The sequence below is a fragment of the Ranitomeya variabilis genome, chromosome 1 (genome assembly GCF_051348905.1).
Source record: "Ranitomeya variabilis isolate aRanVar5 chromosome 1, aRanVar5.hap1, whole genome shotgun sequence".
Taxonomy (NCBI): domain Eukaryota; kingdom Metazoa; phylum Chordata; class Amphibia; order Anura; family Dendrobatidae; genus Ranitomeya; species Ranitomeya variabilis.
The window spans coordinates 1028734025-1028754506 of NC_135232.1; the positions used below are offsets into that span (position 1 = coordinate 1028734025).

General features: G+C 43.4%; 1 protein-coding gene across 1 annotated transcript in view; it reads left to right on the forward strand.

Annotated features, from left to right (window-relative positions):
- LOC143793050 (cytochrome P450 4V2-like) overlaps nt 1-19754 on the forward strand; it is a 187142-nt gene extending 167388 nt beyond the window's left edge. Inside the window, exon 11 of the mRNA XM_077279638.1 lies at nt 16579-19754. Within this exon, the coding sequence (XP_077135753.1) occupies nt 16579-16754 (176 nt within the window). The 3' untranslated portion in view covers nt 16755-19754. The remainder of the gene's footprint in view (nt 1-16578) is intronic.
- The last annotated feature ends 728 nt before the right edge of the window (nt 19755-20482 follow it).

Genomic DNA, 20482 nt, shown 5'->3' on the forward strand with positions numbered 1-20482 from the left:
CCTGCAGATCGGGTGAAATTGGAGTTAACCCTTTCACCCGATCTGCAGGGACGCGATCCCTCCATGACGCCACATAGGCGTCACAGGTCGGATTGGCACCAACTTTCATGACGCTTACGTGGCGTCACAGGTCAGGAAGGGGTTAAAGTGTTATGATCCTAGTGGCAAGGATCGCAAATCTGACTAGCTAAGAAACTGAACCAACGACTAGCTCTGGGGAAGTGGTAACTGAATTGACCGCAACCTGATCCTATCCGCAAACAACTATAAGTAGCCGTGGAACGTTACCTGGAAATCCTAGACGTCTTGTCACGGCCTGAGAAACTGACTATTCCTAGAGAGAAAGTAAGTCCTCACTTGCCTCAGAGAAATGACCCCCAAAGATATAGAAAAGCCCCCCACAAATATTAACGGTGAGTTAAGGGGAAAGCACATACGCAGAGATGAAATAGATTTAGCAAATGAGGCCCACTAACACTAGATAGCAGAAAATAGGAAGAGAACTGTGCGGTCAATGAAAAACCCTATTCAAAATATCCACGCAGAGATTGCTCGAGCCCCCGCACCAAATAACGGTGCTGGGGAAGCAACTCCGTACCCCAGAGCTTACCAGCAGCAAGAAATCACATATTAGCAAGCTGGACTAAACTCATCATAAACAGAAATCATATTGCAGACAGATGAGCAAAAAATAATCAAACAGAACTTAGCTTCTCATGAAGAGACAGAAAACCAAGATAGTCAGGAGTAATCAGAATAGCACTGAATACATCGACAGCCGGCAACAAGTGGAGGTAAAGCAGAGCTAAATAGGAACCTCCCTAGAGAATAACGAGGCAGCTGATCCTACCACAGACCCGCAAGATAACAAACAAAGCCACCAGGGGGAGCCCAAAAACAAGACTCACGCAATACCACCTGTGACCACAAGAGGGAGCCCGAAAACAGAGTTCACAACAGTACCCCCCCCTTGAGGAGGGGTCACCGAACCCTCATCAAAACCCCCAGGGCGATCAGGGTGAGCCACATGGAAGGCACAAACCAAATCGGCCGCATGAACATCAGAGGCGACAACCCAGGAATTATCCTCCTGACCATAGCCCTTCCACTTAACCAAATACTGAAGCCTCCGTCTAGAAACACGAGAATCCAAGATCTTCTCCACCACGTATTCCAATTCACCCTCAACCAGCACAGGGGCAGGAGGCTCAACCGAAGGAACCACAGGCACCACATACCTCCGCAACAACGACCGATGGAACACATTATGAATAGCAAACGATGCTGGGAGGTCCAGACGAAATGACACAGGGTTAAGGACTTCCAAAATCTTATAAAGGACCAATAAACTGAGGCTTGAACTTAGGAGAGGAGACCTTCATAGGAACAAAGCGAGAAGACAACCACACCAAGTCCCCAACGCGAAGTCGGGGACCCACACAGCGACGGCGGTTGGCAAAGCGCTGAGCCTTCTCTTGTGACAGCTTCAAATTGTCCACCACATGATCCCAAATCTGATGCAACCTATCCACCACAATATCCACTCCAGGACAGTCAGAAGGCTCCACCTGACCCGAGGAAAAACGAGGATGAAACCCCGAATTACAAAAAAAAGGAGAAACCAAAGTAGCAGAACTAGCCCGATTATTAAGGGCAAACTCGGCCAATGGCAAAAAAGTGACCCAGTCGTCCTGATCAGCAGAAACAAAACATCTTAAATAAGTTTCCAAGGTCTGATTAGTTCGCTCGGTTTGGCCATTCGTCTGAGGATGGAAGGCCGACGAAAAAGACAAATCAATGCCCATCTTAGCACAAAAGGTCCGCCAAAATCTAGACACAAACTGGGATCCTCTGTCTGAAACAATATTTTCAGGGATCCCGTGCAAACGAACCACATTTTGAAAAAACAGTGGAACCAACTCGGAGGAGGAAGGCAACTTAAGCAAGGGCACCAAATGGACCATCTTAGAAAAACGATCACACACCACCCAGATGACAGACATTCTCTGAGAGACAGGGAGATCTGAAATAAAATCCATGGAAATGTGCGTCCAAGGCCTCTTCGGGACAGGCAAAGGTAACAACAAACCACTGGCACGAGAACAGCAAGGCTTAGCCCGAGCACAAATTCCACAAGACTGCACAAAGGAACGCACATCCCGCGACAAGGAAGGCCACCAAAAGGACCTGGCCACCAAATCTCTGGTACCAAATATTCCAGGATGGCCCGCCAACACCGAAGAATGAACCTCGGAAATGACTCTACTGGTCCATCTATCTGGGACAAACAGTCTATCCGGTGGACAAGGATCAGGTCTATCCGCCTGAAACTTCTGCAACACTCGTCGCAAATCTGGGGAGATGGCGGACAAAATCACCCCTTCTCTGAGGATACAAGCCGGCTCTGAATCTCCAGGAGAGTCAGGCACAAAACTCCTAGACACAGCATCAGCCTTCACATTCTTCGAACCAGGCAGGTACGAGACCACGAAATCAAAACGAGAGAAAAACAACGACCAACGAGCCTGTCTAGGATTCAGCCGCTTGGCCGACTCGAGATAAATCAGATTTTTGTGATCAGTCAAGACCACCACACGATGCTTAGCTCCCTCGAGCCAATGTCGCCACTCCTCAAATGCCCACTTCATAGCCAACAACTCCCGATTACCGACATCATAATTCCGCTCGGCAGGCGAAAACTTTCTTGAAAAGAAAGCACATGGCTTCATCACAGAGCCATCAGAGCTTCTCTGCGACAAAACAGCCCCCGCTCCAATCTCAGAAGCATCAACCTCGACCTGGAAAGGAAGAGAGACATCTGGCTGACATAAGACCGGAGCAGAAGAAAACCGGTGCTTCAGCTCCCGAAAGGCCTCCACAGCCGCAGGAGACCAATTAGTAACATCAGAACCCTTCTTGGTCAAATCCGTCAAAGGCTTAACAACACCAGAAAAATTAGCGATGAAGCGATGGTAAAAATTAGCAAAACCCAAGAACTTCTGAAGACTCTTAACAGATGTAGGCTGAGTCCAGTCATGAATAGCCTGAACCTTGACTGGGTCCATCTCAATAGTAGAAGGAGAAAAAATGAAACCCAAAAAAGAAACCTTCTGGACTCCAAAAAGGCATTTTGAGCCCTTCACAAATAAAGCATTGGCACGCAGGACCTGAAACACCATCCTGACCTGCTTAACATGGGACTCCCAATCATCAGAAAAAACCAGAATATCATCCAGATACACAATCATAAATTTATCCAGATATTCGCGGAAGATGTCGTGCATGAAGGACTGAAAGACAGAAGGAGCGTTAGAAAGTCCAAAAGGCATCACCAAGTACTCAAAGTGGCCTTCGGGCGTATTAAATGCAGTTTTCCATTCATCACCCTGCTTAATACGCACAAGGTTATAAGCACCACGAAGATCTATCTTAGTGAACCAACTAGACCCCCTAATGCGAGCAAACAGATCAGATAACAATGGCAAAGGATACTGAAATTTGACCGTGATCTTATTTAGAAGGCGATAATCAATACAAGGTCTCAGGGAACCATCCTTCTTAGCCACAAAAAAGAACCCCGCACCAAGAGGGGAGGAGGAGGGGCGAATAAGTCCTTTCTCCAAAGACTCCTTTATATAACTCCGCATAGCAGCATGCTCCGGCACTGACAAATTGAAGAGTCGTCCCTTAGGAAACTTACTACCAGGATCAAATTTATAGCACAATCACAATCCCTATGAGGAGGTAGAGAACTGAGTTTGGGCTCATCAAATACATCCTGGTAGTCCGACAAAAACGGAGTGGATGGAAGGAGTGGATGAAGCAATTGACACCACAGGAGCGTCACCATGAATTCCCTGGCAACCCCAACTTGACACAGACATTGCTTTCCAATCCAGGACTGGATTATGAGTCTGCAACCATGGCAGACCCAACACGACGACATCATGCAAATTATGCAGTACAAGAAAGCGAATCACCTCCTGATGAACAGGAGTCATGCACATGGTCACTTGCGTCCAGTACTGAGGTTTATTCATAGCCAATGGTGTAGCATCAATTCCCCTTAGTGGAATAGGGAATTTTAAAGGCTCCAAAACAAAACCACAGCGCCTGGCAAATGACAAATCCATCAGACTCAGGGCAGCACCTGAATCCACAAAAGCCATAACCGGGTAAGATGACAGGGAACAAATCAGGGTAACAGACAAAATGAACTTAGGCTGTAAAGTACCGATGGTGACAGACTTATCAATCTTTTTTGTGCGCTTAGAGCATGCTGAGATAACATGAGCTGAGTCACCACAGTAAAAGCACAACCCATTTTGCCGTCTATAATTTTGCCTTTCATTTCTGGTCAGAATTCTATCACATTGCATAGACTCAGGTGTCTGTTCAGAAGACACCGCCAAATGGTGCTCAGGTTTGCGCTCCCGCAAACGCCGATCAATCTGAATGGCCAGAGTCATTGACTCATTCAGACCTGCAGGCGTAGGGAACCCCACCATGACATTCTTAATGGCTTCAGAAAGACCTTTTCTGAAATTTGCAGCCAGGGCACACTCATTCCATTGAGTAAGCACCGACCATTTCCGAAATTTCTGGCAATACACCTCTGCTTCATCTTGTCCCTGAGAGAGGGCCAACAAAGCTTTTTCAGCCTGGTTCTCAAGATTAGGTTCCTCATAGAGCAATCCAAGGGCCAGAAATAACGCATCCACACTGAGCAATGCAGGATCCCCTGGCGCCAATGCGAAGGCCCAATCTTGAGGGTCGCCGCGCAAGAAAGAAATAATAATCTTAACTTGCTGAACGGAATCACCAGAGGAACGAGGTTTCAAAGAAAGAAACAACTTGCAATTGTTCTTAAAATTCAGGAACCTAGAACTATCTCCAGAAAACAACTCCAGAATAGGTATTCTAGGCTCTGACATAGGACTGTGAACAACAAAATCCTGAATACTTTGTACCCTTGCAGCAAGATGATCTACACTGGAGGCCAAACTCTGGATATCCATGTCAGCAGCTGAACTCAGAGCCACACCAAGATTAAGAGGAGGAGAGAGGCTAGACACACAGCAGCTAGACACACAGAAACAAAAAAAAAAACTCAAGGCTTCTCTTCTCCTGCTTCTGCCATGCAATTAACACTTTATAGGCCGGCTGTACTGTTATGATCCTAGTGGCAAGGATCGCAAATCTGACTAGCTAAGAAACTGAACCGACGACTAGCTCTGGGGAAGTGGTAACTGAATTGACCGCAACCTTATCCTATCCGCAAACAACTATAAGTAGCCGTGGAACGTTACCTGGAAATCCTAGACGTCTCGTCATGGCCTGAGAAACTGACTATTCCTAGAGAGAATGTAAGTTCTCACTTGCCTCAGAGAAATGACCCCCAAAGATATAGAAAAGCCCCCCACAAATATTAACGGTGAGTTAAGGGGAAAGCACATACGCAGAGATGAAATAGATTTAGCAAATGAGGCCCACTAACACTAGATAGCAGAAAATAGGAAGAGAACTGTGCGGTCAATGAAAAACCCTATTCAAAATATCCACGCAGAGATTGTTTGAGCCCCCGCACCAACTAACAGTGCGGGGGAAGCAACTCCGTACCCCAGAGCTTACCAGCAGCAAGAAATCACATATTAGCAAGCTGGACTAAACTCATCATAAACAGAAATCATATTGCAGACAGATGAGCAAAAAATAACACAGGTCAACAAAAAAAAAATTTTTTTCTGGTGTCCAAAATATTTTAATGAATTTGGGGTATTTTTGGGGTGCTGATTCTGAATATGCTATCAGTTTTGCCAGATTGGCTCAAGTTTTTGAGATTTTTGGTATCTTATTTATAGCACTTGTTGGTAAATGCGACGCATCATCTCATTAATTTCTTTGGATTAGTACTTGAACTGAGCAGTTCTCAATATAGTTTTGTGTTAATTAGTGTTCTAAAAGTTTGTTCATAGCTTGATTTTTGCACTAACTTTATGGTGTTGTCTGTTTTCCAGTGAAAAGCATGAACTCATCAAGAAGAAGTTGTCTTAACGATCCAGACTCATTCTGTTACATTTGTGGTGAATACACACTGCCAAAACATAGAAGAAACATAACAGACTTCGTAAAAAAAGTGTATTTTGCCTATTTTGGGGTTATGCTTGGGGACCAAGACAAGTTTTGGGCACCACACATAGTGTGCAAAGCATGTATCGAATTATTACGAAAATGGAGCAAAGGACAAACAAAAAGCTTCAAATTTGGTGTTCCAATGGTGTGGAGAGAGCCAAAAAATCATCATGATGACTGTTATTTCTGTGCAGTGCAAGTGCAAGGATTCAATAAGCATAAGAAACGAAAATGGGAGTAACATGGAATCTGCAAGAAGGCCTGTCCCTCATTGTGAAGATGTGCCTGTACCTGTGTTTACCATAAATAACAGTCATCATGATGATTTTTTGGCTCTCTCCACACCATTGGAACACCAAATTTGAAGCTTTTTCTTTGTCCTTTGCTCCATTTTCGTAATAATTAGATACATGCTTTGCACACTATGTGTGGTGCCCAAAACTTGTCTTGGTCCCCAAGCATAACCCCAAAATAGGCAAAATACACTTTTTTTACGAAGTCTGTTATGTTTCTTCTATGTTTTGGCAGTGTGTATTCACCACAAATGTAACAGAATGAGTCTGGATCGTTAAGACAACTTCTTCTTGATGAGTTCATGCTTTTCACTGGAAAACAGACAACACCATAAAGTTAGTGCAAAAATCAAGCTATGAACAAACTTTTAGAACACTAATTAACACAAAACTATATTGAGAACTGCTCAGTTCAAGTACTAATCCAAAGAAATTAATGAGATGATGCGTCGCATTTACCAACAAGTGCTATAAATAAGATACCAAAAATCTCAAAAACTTGAGCCAATCTGGCAAAACTGATGACATATTCAGAATCAGCACCCCAAAAATACCCTAAATTAGATGAAATATCTTTGGCACCAAAAATGCTGTTGACCAGTGTAATCAAACAGAACTTAGCTTCTCATGAAGAGACAGAAAACCAAGATAGTCAGGAGTAATCAGAATAGCACTGAATACATCGACAGCCGGCAACAAGTGGAGGTAAAGCAGAGCTAAATAGGAACCTCCCTAGAGAATAACGAGGCAGCTGATCCTACCACAGACCCGCAAGATAACAAACAAAGCCACCAGGGGGAGCCCAAAAACAAAACTCACGCAATACCACCTGTGACCACAAGAGGGAGCCCGAAAACAGAGTTCACAACATTAAAGGCAATGGCATCAAATACTAATAAAATGTATGTAAACCTTTGAACTTAGCAGAAAGTAATACAAATGCTTTAAAACATTCTCTATCTCTCTATCTCTCTCTCATTATTCTGGCATTTGGTAAATATTAATAATTATGGTAATCCAAATTGACCTAAAATGGGAAAGGTTTCATGTCAAATATTGAGAAAAACATGCATATCGGTCTTTTCACTCTTTATTTCATTGCAGTTATTTGGTACATTCAAAAAAGTTTGTTTTCTCATTAATGTTCACTCTGCACCCCACCTGAAAAAGACCCAGAAATGTAGAAATTTTTGCAAATTTAATAAAAAAGAGTATCCAGACCCTTCCCTCAGTATTGAGTAGACGCATCCTTTTGAGCTAGTACAGCCATGAGTCTTCTTGGGAATGATGCAACAAGCTTTTCACACCTGGATTTGGGGATGCTCTGCCATTCACCTCTATGCAGCAGAATTACAGGCTTGCTATGAGCGCCGACCCCAGGGTGGTGTTATGGTTCTCAATGGCAAGAGAACATAGCCCAGCAAACATACGAACTAGCTCTTGGAAGGATGGAAACTAAACTGACCATGAACTAAACCTGCCGCACAACTAACAGTAGCCGGGTAGCGTAGCCTGCGTTTTATCCCTAGACGCCCAGCGCCGGCCGGAGGACTAACTAATCCTGGCAGAGGAAAATATAGTCCTGGCTCACCTCTAGAGAAATTTCCCCGAAAGGCAGACAGAGGCCCCCACAAATATTGGCGGTGATTTTAGATGAAATGACAAACGTAGTATGAAAATAGGTTTAGCAAAATTGAGGTCCGCTTACTAGATAGCAGGAAGACAGAAAGGGCACTTTCATGGTCAGCTGAAAACCCTATCAAAATACCATCCTGAAATTACTTTAAGACTCTAGTATTAACTCATAACATCAGAGTGGCAATTTCAGATCACAAGAGCTTTCCAGACACAGAAACGAAACTACAGCTGTGAACTGGAACAAAATGCAAAAACAAACAAGGACTAAGTCCAACTTAGCTGGGAGTTGTCTAGCAGCAGGAACATGCACAGAAAGGCTTCTGATTACAATGTTGACCGGCATGGAAGTGACAGAGGAGCAAGGCTAAATAGCGACTCCCACATCCTGATGGAAACAGGTGAACAGAGAGGATGATGCACACCAGTTCAATTCCACCAGTGGCCACCGGGGGAGCCCAAAATCCAATTTCACAACAGTACCCCCCCCTCAAGGAGGGGGCACCGAACCCTCACCAGAACCACCAGGGCGATCAGGCTGAGCCCTATGAAAGGCACGGACCAAATCGGAGGCATGAACATCAGAGGCAGTCACCCAAGAATTATCCTCCTGACCGTATCCCTTCCATTTGACCAGATACTGGAGTTTCCGTCTGGAAACACGGGAGTCCAAGATTTTTTCCACAACGTACTCCAACTCGCCCTCAACCAACACCGGAGCAGGAGGCTCAACGGAAGGCACAACCGGTACCTCATACCTGCGCAATAATGACCGATGAAAAACATTATGAATAGAAAAAGATGCAGGGAGGTCCAAACGGAAGGACACAGGGTTAAGAATCTCCAATATCTTGTACGGGCCGATGAACCGAGGCTTAAACTTGGGAGAAGAAACCCTCATAGGGACAAAACGAGAAGACAACCACACCAAGTCCCCAACACAAAGCCGAGGACCAACCCGACGCTGGCGGTTGGCAAAAAGCTGAGTCTTCTCCTGGGACAACTTCAAATTGTCCACTACCTGCCCCCAAATCTGATGCAACCTCTCCACCACAGCATCCACTCCAGGACAATCCGAAGATTCCACCTGACCAGAAGAAAATCGAGGATGAAACCCCGAATTACAGAAAAAGGGAGACACCAAGGTGGCAGAACTGGCCCGATTATTGAGGGCAAACTCCGCTAAAGGCAAAAAAGCAACCCAATCATCCTGATCTGCAGACACAAAACACCTCAAATATGTCTCCAAGGTCTGATTCGTCCGCTCGGTCTGGCCATTAGTCTGAGGATGGAAAGCAGACGAGAAAGACAAATCTATGCCCATCCTAGCACAGAATGCTCGCCAAAATCTAGACACGAATTGGGTACCTCTGTCAGAAACGATATTCTCCGGAATACCATGCAAACGGACCACATTTTGAAAAAACAGAGGAACCAACTCGGAAGAAGAAGGCAACTTAGGCAGGGGAACCAAATGGACCATCTTAGAGAAACGATCACACACCACCCAGATGACAGACATCTTCTGAGAAACAGGAAGATCCGAAATAAAATCCATCGAGATGTGCGTCCAGGGCCTCTTCGGGATAGGCAAGGGCAACAACAATCCACTAGCCCGAGAACAACAAGGCTTGGCCCGAGCACAAACGTCACAAGACTGCACGAAGCCTCGCACATCTCGAGACAGGGAAGGCCACCAGAAGGACCTTGCCACCAAATCCCTGGTACCAAAGATTCCAGGATGACCTGCCAACGCAGAAGAATGAACCTCAGAAATGACTCTACTGGTCCAATCATCAGGAACAAACAGTCTACCAGGTGGGCAACGATCAGGTCTATCCGCCTGAAACTCCTGCAAGGCCCGCCGCAGGTCTGGAGAAACGGCAGACAATATCACTCCATCCTTAAGGATACCTGTAGGTTCAGAATTACCAGGGGAGTCAGGCTCAAAACTCCTAGAAAGGGCATCCGCCTTAACATTCTTAGAACCCGGCAGGTAGGACACCACAAAATTAAACCGAGAGAAAAACAATGACCAGCGCGCCTGTCTAGGATTCAGGCGTCTGGCGGACTCAAGATAAATTAGATTTTTGTGGTCAGTCAATACCACCACCTGATGTCTAGCCCCCTCAAGCCAATGACGCCACTCCTCAAAAGCCCACTTCATGGCCAAAAGCTCCCGATTCCCAACATCATAATTCCGCTCGGCGGGCGAAAATTTACGCGAGAAAAAAGCACAAGGTCTCATCACGGAGCAATCGGAACTTCTCTGCGACAAAACCGCCCCAGCTCCGATTTCAGAAGCGTCGACCTCAACCTGAAAAGGAAGAGCAACATCAGGCTGACGCAACACAGGGGCGGAAGAAAAGCGGCGCTTAAGCTCCCGAAAGGCCTCCACAGCAGCAGGGGACCAATCAGCAACATCAGCACCCTTCTTAGTCAAATCAGTCAATGGTTTAACAACATCAGAAAAACCAGCAATAAATCGACGATAAAAGTTAGCAAAGCCCAAAAATTTCTGAAGACTCTTAAGAGAAGAGGGTTGCGTCCAATCACAAATAGCCTGAACCTTGACAGGATCCATCTCGATGGAAGAGGGGGAAAAAATATATCCCAAAAAGGAAATCTTTTGAACCCCAAAAACGCACTTAGAACCCTTCACACACAAGGAATTAGACCGCAAAACCTGAAAAACCCTCCTGACCTGCTGGACATGAGAGTCCCAGTCATCCGAAAAAATCAAAATATCATCCAGATACACAATCATAAATTTATCCAAATAATCACGGAAAATGTCATGCATAAAGGACTGAAAGACTGAAGGGGCATTTGAAAGACCAAAAGGCATCACCAAATACTCAAAGTGGCCCTCGGGCGTATTAAATGCGGTTTTCCACTCATCCCCTTGCTTAATTCGCACCAAATTATACGCCCCACGAAGATCTATCTTAGAGAACCACTTGGCCCCCTTTATGCGAGCAAACAAATCAGTCAGCAGTGGCAACGGATATTGATATTTAACCGTGATTTTATTCAAAAGCCGATAATCAATGCACGGCCTCAAAGAGCCATCTTTCTTAGCCACAAAGAAAAAACCGGCTCCTAAGGGAGATGACGAAGGACGAATATGTCCCTTTTCCAAGGACTCCTTTATATATTCTCGCATAGCAGCATGTTCAGGCACAGACAGATTAAATAAACGACCCTTAGGGTATTTACTACCCGGAATCAAATCTATGGCACAATCGCACTCCCGGTGCTGAGGTAATGAACCAAGCTTAGGTTCTTCAAAAACGTCACGATATTCAGTCAAGAATTCAGGAATCTCAGAGGGAATAGATGATGAAATGGAAACCACAGGTATGTCCCCATGCGTCCCCTTACATCCCCAGCTTAACACAGACATAGCTTTCCAGTCAAGGACTGGGTTATGAGATTGCAGCCATGGCAATCCAAGCACCAACACATCATGTAGGTTATACAGCACAAGAAAGCGAATAATCTCCTGGTGATCCGGATTAATCCGCATAGTTACTTGTGTCCAGTATTGTGGTTTATTGCTAGCCAATGGGGTGGAGTCAATCCCCTTCAGGGGTATAGGAGTTTCAAGAGGCTCCAAATCATACCCACAGCGTTTGGCAAAGGACCAATCCATAAGACTCAAAGCAGCGCCAGAGTCGACATAGGCATCCGCGGTAATAGATGATAAAGAACAAATCAGGGTCACAGATAGAATAAACTTAGACTGTAAAGTGCCAATTGAAACAGACTTATCAAGCTTCTTAGTACGCTTAGAGCATGCTGATATAACATGAGTTGAATCACCGCAATAGAAGCACAACCCATTTTTTCGTCTAAAATTCTGCCGTTCACTTCTGGACAGAATTCTATCACATTGCATATTCTCTGGCGTCTTCTCAGTAGACACCGCCAAATGGTGCACAGGTTTGCGCTCCCGCAGACGCCTATCGATCTGGATAGCCATTGTCATGGACTCATTCAGACCCGCAGGCACAGGGAACCCCACCATAACATCCTTAATGGCATCAGAGAGACCCTCTCTGAAATTCGCCGCCAGGGCGCACTCATTCCACTGAGTAAGCACAGCCCATTTACGGAATTTCTGGCAGTATATTTCAGCTTCGTCTTGCCCCTGAGATAGGGACATCAAGGCCTTTTCCGCCTGAAGTTCTAACTGAGGTTCCTCATAAAGCAACCCCAAGGCCAGAAAAAACGCATCCACATTGAGCAACGCAGGATCCCCTGGAGCCAATGCAAAAGCCCAATCCTGAGGGTCGCCCCGGAGCAAAGAAATCACAATCCTGACCTGCTGAGCAGGATCTCCAGCAGAGCGAGATTTCAGGGACAAAAACAACTTGCAATTATTTTTGAAATTTTGAAAGCAAGATCTATTCCCCGAGAAAAATTCAGGCAAAGGAATTCTAGGTTCAGATATAGGAACATGAACAACAAAATCTTGTAAGTTTTGAACTTTCGTGGTGAGATTATTCAAACCTGCAGCTAAACTCTGAATATCCATTTTAAACAGGTGAACACAGAGCCATTCCAGGATTAGAAGGAGAGAGAGAGAGAGAGGCTGCAATATAGGCAGACTTGCAAGAGATTCAATTACAAGCACACTCAGAACTGAGAAAAAAAAAAAAAATCTTCAGCAGACTTCTCTTTTCTCTCCTTTCTCTGTCAATTAATTTAACCCTTTGGGGCCGGTCAAACTGTTATGGTTCTCAATGGCAAGAGAACATAGCCCAGCAAACATACGAACTAGCTCTTGGAAGGATGGAAACTAAACTGACCATGAACTAAACCTGCCGCACAACTAACAGTAGCCGGGTAGCGTAGCCTGCGTTTTATCCCTAGACGCCCAGCGCCGGCCGGAGGACTAACTAATCCTGGCAGAGGAAAATATAGTCCTGGCTCACCTCTAGAGAAATTTCCCCGAAAGGCAGACAGAGGCCCCCACAAATATTGGCGGTGATTTTAGATGAAATGACAAACGTAGTATGAAAATAGGTTTAGCAAAATTGAGGTCCGCTTACTAGATAGCAGGAAGACAGAAAGGGCACTTTCATGGTCAGCTGAAAACCCTATCAAAATACCATCCTGAAATTACTTTAAGACTCTAGTATTAACTCATAACATCAGAGTGGCAATTTCAGATCACAAGAGCTTTCCAGACACAGAAACGAAACTACAGCTGTGAACTGGAACAAAATGCAAAAACAAACAAGGACTAAGTCCAACTTAGCTGGGAGTTGTCTAGCAGCAGGAACATGCACAGAAAGGCTTCTGATTACAATGTTGACCGGCATGGAAGTGACAGAGGAGCAAGGCTAAATAGCGACTCCCACATCCTGATGGAAACAGGTGAACAGAGAGGATGATGCACACCAGTTCAATTCCACCAGTGGCCACCGGGGGAGCCCAAAATCCAATTTCACAACAGGGTGGCACTCATAGCAATCTGCCATCAACAACCTGTTAGGGCTAGAGGAACGCACCAAATAATTAGAGAAAAGGAATAAGGTGTGTTCGCAGCCCGGGGTCCACCGTGCAGAGATGGAACCTGCTGCTAAGCAATGATGGACTATATGGTGGTACAATGAGGATAAACACGGGTTAGCTTCACCCTGTGTGAAAGAAGCGAACCCTGTTGAGTCACAGGGCCGCAGTACCGCACGTAACAAAACTAATAATTAAATAGCACGAGAGTGCATGCGATGCCGCACTGGCGTATGCCACTAACCACCCAGACTTGGGTTTGGAAAGCGTGGTGATAGCGCACGGCGCCGCACTGGCGGTCACAACAATAGACGCTGTTTGTGTACCAGTGTTGGTTACAAGTCGGGCACTAGATTACAATCATCCTCCTTACGCGAACATTCAAACACAAGGGAGGGGATGAAATAAGAGCGACTTTCACTCACAACACACACACATATACAAGTGTATACTAGCGCATGGCCATGCGGCCATGCAAAACTTTTATAGCTGCAGCATGTACAGGACCTTCCCAGAAGGACCAATGGGAGGCTGCCACAGAAGTTGAGCACCTTCAGGACCTTCCTGGAGGACCAATGGGATCTGCTGCAGTATCTGAGCATGTGACCCTCGATCTCCAATGGGAGATCTTGCCCTGGGCATCCTCAGAAGGGGAAAAGCAGGACTTAGACCCAAAAGCGTCTGCTCGCCACTGCCCAGCACTGGCTTCAATGGCAGAAGCTGGAAAAGCAGCAGTAACCCTTTGCACAGAGTGAGACTGAGCAAGACGCTGGGACTGACGTCTCCGCTGAGCAGGCTCCACTGCGGCTGATGCAGAATGAGAGACCGCAGCAGACATGGTTCGAGATTTCCCCTGTGCAGCGGCGGGAACTCAACTCCTAACACAACCATAGAGGTCTCGAGGAGACCTCTGGTTGTGATGGCAGCGCACCGATGACCCCCGATCACGTGACAGGGGTCAGCGGTTCACCTACTTCCAGCCGCTCGGCCAGCAGCACTTGTTAAATGCTGCTGTCAGAGTTTGACAGCAGTATTTAACTAGTTATTGGGCGCGTGCAGATCGCGCCCATTGCAGGCACATGTCAGCTGTTGAAAACATCTGACATGTTGCGGCTTTGAGGTTGGCTCACCACCGGAGCCTACCTCAAAGCGAGGGATACTGCCAGCTGATGTACTATTCCATCAGCTGGCAAAAAGGGGTTAATAACCAGCAAATGCTAGGCAGGCAGCTGCGGGCTAATATTAAAGAGAACATGTCATTTCCCAGGCGTTTGTAACTAAAAGAGCCACCTTGTCAGAATGCAGCATTACTGCTGCACAAGGTGGCTCTTTTAGTTACTAACCCCTGGAGGGGTGACAGGTTCCCTTTAATGGTCTAGGAAAGGGCTATGGATATGTTCCCCCCAGGCTAAAAACATCAGCTCTCAGCCGCCCCAGAAAAGGCGCATCTATAAGATGTGCCAATTCAGGCACTTAGCCTCAATCTTTAGACTTGCCCTGTAGCAGTGGCAAGTCGAGTAATAGCCATAAAGTAAAATCAATTCACTTTATTTGAAAAAATACAAGAAAAAATCTATTCAGATTGAGAAAGGAGTACATGTCCAATAATTACTGCCTGGTAACATCATACATACTACATAAGGTCAACTAGTGTGACCCATCCATAACTATCAAAGATATCCTGCCGCTCATTATACAGATCTCAAACTATAAATATATTTATACACATATATAACTCTACCACAGCCTGAGTAGAGTCAAATGAATGTAAATATTAGGGGAAAAAAAATCCCCAAAGGAGTTCACCAAATTGGTGTATATAGAGTATGTAGGGGAAATCCTCCTATAACTATTTTAAATTTTAACTCGGTTGGTACATATGATGTGATAGGGGAACATTATAGCCCCTTATATAAAGCCACAATAGCCATTTCAAGATCACATAAATGTAAACAATAGAGACCTCAAATGAGGCAACAGCAATATATACCAAACATATAGCAGTAGGCAAATATAACAGTAATATATAAAGAGTAACAGGTATATGACCTTATCCAGGCAGGACTAAAGCAGTGGGAGGTCTACTGTATACATCACATATACTTGGTAGAAGAGATACTGGGACTGATGTATACACATCACATAGTTGACACTGAAAATATGGTATACATCACATAGGAGACCCCAACCTGCTGTGTATTTTCAATGGATACATCATAACTCCTGTAAATACATCACATAGAATTCACTTAGATGGATTTATGCATCACATAGGAGACACTGAGACTGCTGTCTATACGTCAAATAGGATACAATGAGGTTGGGGTATACATCACATCGGAGACACTGGGACTGACTAATATATATATTACATAGGAGACACTGGGATTTGTGCATATGTAACATGACGCTGGGCTGCAGCAGTGGGCGATCCTGGTGGGGGTCCTGGCTGGGTGTGTGGACTTGTGATGTGAAGGTGCTATGCTCATGCAGGTTGCTTATAACGAATGTAGCTGCTTGGCTAGGTTGATGTTTGGGCTGGTGAATATACATCACATAGCAAACACTGGGACTGGGAGCATATGTTACAGAGCAGACACTGTAATTGCTGCCTTCACTATAAGGACAGGAGTGTAGAACGTGCCAATTTTGCATGCAAAGAACATCCTGATGCTGGCATTGGCCAACGTCAGGACATAATTCTTGATTATGTGGGCCTCCGCATTCAGTAGTGAATGCATTGTACACATGTCCACAATAGAAGGAGGAATAAAAAGGGCCAGTGGATGGCAAAAAGTGGCCAGCAGCCCAATCACTGTGGTCTCCAGGAATTTCCCTGGAATTAATGACCGATTGCAGCCTACAGGTCAGAGGATCACCACCACTGGATTAGGTCAAGTAAAAATGAAAGAGATGGATTTGAAAATTAACATTTAGGACTAAGAATGATCTATTAACCACCTTACATATTGTTTATACTTTGTAATACACCATCTAGGTCAACGGTTTGCTTTAATGGAAGAAAAAGTTGTTCTATCTACCATATTACGTAATTTCTGGATTGAAACAAATCAAAAACGTGACGAATTGGGTCTTGTTGGAGAGCTCATCCTTCGACCACAAGAAGGTATTTGGATTCAGCTAAAAGACAGAAGACAATTTCTAAGTGAATAAGGATGCTGTAAAGTAAAAAATGGTGATATTATTGTGACTAAATAAAATTTTAAGTGCCACTTGATATTCTTTAATTGTTAAACTGTACTTTGGGGCATTACCTCCTTTTAAGTATGTAGATTTATTTTATTTTGTGATATCATAAAATGTTTTGGATTTGGGGGTTTTCATCCAAAACTGGCTATTGTATATTGCATTTATATAACATTACATATACTTGTATATACAAACATAGAACTATACATCAAAATTAAAGGGAAGATTGTGATGACATTGGTGTTAGATAGTTTATAATAAAATGTAGCACCATTTATAATTTCATCAGCTATCTCCGCAATGCTACATAACTTTAACACCCATGGCAGAATTTGCCCCAGCTACCCCTGCTCTTGGCGGTACGGGGTGCAGCACTGGCACTGTAGTTCCCATGAGGAAATGTAAGAGCATATGTTATATGTTTTATTCTCAATAGTTAATTGTTGGTTTTGCTGGAGCCAGGGGCAGGACCTCTCCCTATATAAACATGCTGAAGTCAATCCCAGTTATCGCAAACTGTTCTGCAGCTTTGTTTCTGGCTCCCGCTGTGTTTACTAGCATTTATCCGTGTTCAGACTTTTTCCCAACTGCCCACCTGCCTTATGATTCTGCCTTTGATTTTGACACTGCTAGCTGACAACTCCTTACCTGCTAGTCCTCCTGGTAATCTTGCACAAGTGCCCATGATAATAACCTTATCCATTTTAGTCATATTTTAAAATGCTTGACAAGGCCATTCTCGATTTTAGAAGAGGAAGTTTAAATACCACTTTCAAATCGATGCTAATATTTTAATAGTACAAAACAGTTTTTTGAGGAGGGAGAAACGAATGCTTGATATCGCTAGTTAGAAAAACCTAAAGAATTGAACTGGAATATAAATTGGTTTGCATGTAACATGTAGGTGCATGTTCACACTGGCCCCTAAACAGGCAAAACCAAAGATATAAAAAAAAATACCCTGCAGTCAATAAATAAATAGCAATAGTGTATGAAGATAATATAGAGTGCTTAGTTACCATAATTTTGATAGAAAAAAAGCATAAAAGCCATTCCACCACGTTACGGTGACCCTATCTAATATTAAAATCGCACCATATGTCAAATGACGTAAAAGGCCGACCAGGACCGAAACTCCAACTAATGGACACCCAGCCATGGAGAGCTATATAAATGTAATAGAAACTTGATTCCAGCTCACCCAGCCGCTATATGCTCATCCACCTGGGGCCCAGACTCCGGCCTCGCCCTGGCCTCATATCAAGGAAAATAGAAAAAATTGGAGTCTGGTTCAACAGGACTGGATTTAGGGTAGGCAGTCTTACTCATGACTATATACGTAATGTTCAGCTCAAAGATAAGGGAGGCAACACCTTTACTTGCACAGAGTGAAAAAATCTGAAACAAAAACCTAAATAGATGAATAGGAACATAAGTTGATATGCAATGTTAAAAGTAAAGGCTCATGAAGATGTCTGTAGATCTTGGTGTGATCTCAAACTGCAATGCATGGGCTGGCTTTGGCTTTCCCGGTCTGAGCGCTACAGCCTTATAGAAATTCATGAAGTTGATATTCTCTGGTCAGGAGACCTGCAGTCAGTCTATACATTAGCGGTTGGTTCTCAGACTGATTTGCAGAGTTGTCTGCATAAGCGATAACAATGTGGGTGCTTGTGGCTTTTGTTTCGTGCATCTGTTTTGCTTTTTGAACTATTTGATATTGTGTGCTTATTGCAACGAATGTACATCAGGCTACTTTACTATTATCTGCTGTTCTATAATGAAATAAGATCCATTTTAGCATTATAAACCTTGATTTTGATTATGCTGATTCATTCCATAGGTATCATAAAACAATACAAGTAGTGTCTGATTTCTTAAAAAAAATTACCAAAGGGATCACTTTTAGTTTCGCTGCATTTCTCAAAAATCTAATTGCAATCAAACACTTCATGCAGCTTGATGTAAGCCTTTTAAGTTTTTGTTGAGAACTTTTTTTAGAGCTTAAAAATGAAACCAAATTAATGAAATGGTTCTTTAAATATTGAGTTGTACACCTTTTCTAAAGATCCAGTACAATATTGTACTACAATGGGAACGACTGGGTCCACTTGGTTTTAACATGGCACAAGTTATTATACAACATCTCCATAATCTGCCAAAGGCGAAAACTAAGGACGATTGAATGAAAGATGTTAATTTTTAAAGAAGAGAGGCAAAAGATACCAAAATACTCAAAAAAGTATGATTACAATGAAATTTAATTTTGAAAGTAGTAAACAACCCACGGGATCCATGAAATCGTAGGCCGGAGCTGAGGTCACTGCTCTTTCCATGCCAACAAATAAATAGGCCAAAATAGAATTTGGGATTAAAACCACCGATATTAAATCACTAAATATTTCTACAATCATTTCTAAATAATGCGTGGCAGAGAAAAAGCCAAAAAACATTCCTTTTGGCTGCTTCACCCACAAAGCCTGATATCCCAAACAACTTGATAACTATACTGTTAAGTAAATTTTCAAAATAACCTGAAATGTTTGAGTACATGAGGGATAACATTATTATTTCTGGCCATCATATGTCTTGTGTCCTGGATTTTCCAACAGTTTACATCTGTTTAGCCTTTATCTCAGAATGCACATTTGACTTTGAGCTGATGGGTGGACCCTAACTGCCATGATGTCTCCCATACCCTACACACAGAGAAAGTGAGTCTTAATTTTTTTATGTGCCACTTTGCCAAACATGTTTGTACGAATTTCACTTTTTAGGGATATAATGGAGAAGAAAAACACTCCACACTATATTTTGCATAATTTTCCAATCATCATAAGTACCTTAATATGTTCAATGTATTGTATGAGTTGTTATGATTACAAGAATACCAAATATGTCCAGGTTAGTTATTGATTTGTGATGTCTATTTTAAATAATTGCATTAAAATGTGCTACTATTGTAATTGCTTTGCAGATGTTGTCTACAGATTTTACAAACTTTACCCATGAATTTAGAGCGAAATATCAATATTTCTAGGTCAAAATATATTACAAAGTTGGTAATTTTCATAAGTACAATTGATTTACAAACAATAAATTTAAATGACAATAAATCTTTACTCAAAGACATTGACCATGAAAAAGACAACAACTATTATGAGATGAGTAACATAGTACTGTGCCTATGAATAAAACTGGGCTCACATTTTTTAGCCAAATTTTGTGTTAAGCATCTCATGGTTTTTTTTCAGAGATTTCACAAGCCATTATGCTATTCACATTTCATGTATCACACATTCACTTGCTTTAGTACAATTGAATGCAATAATTTCTCTATTTGCTATGTAAGTTGTTTTTGGGTATGCACCAGTTCAGACTAGTTCTTTGTTCAGTCAGTTTACCATTACTTGTTATGTACTATTTTTTCTGACTTAGACACCCCGCCCTTCACCATGCTGTGATTTTAATTACATCCAAACACATTTGGTTCCAACCTTCCTATAAATACAGGCTTTACTAAGACATTAGCCATAGGTAAGTGTTCACACTAGGCAGTTAGGTCAGGGACCCATCCGATCCATGAGATTACCTTGACGTTGGTGGATGGGCTCGCATTTTTTGGCCAAATTTTGTGCTAAGCATCTCATGGTTTTTTCATAGATTTCACAAGCCATTATGTTATTCACATT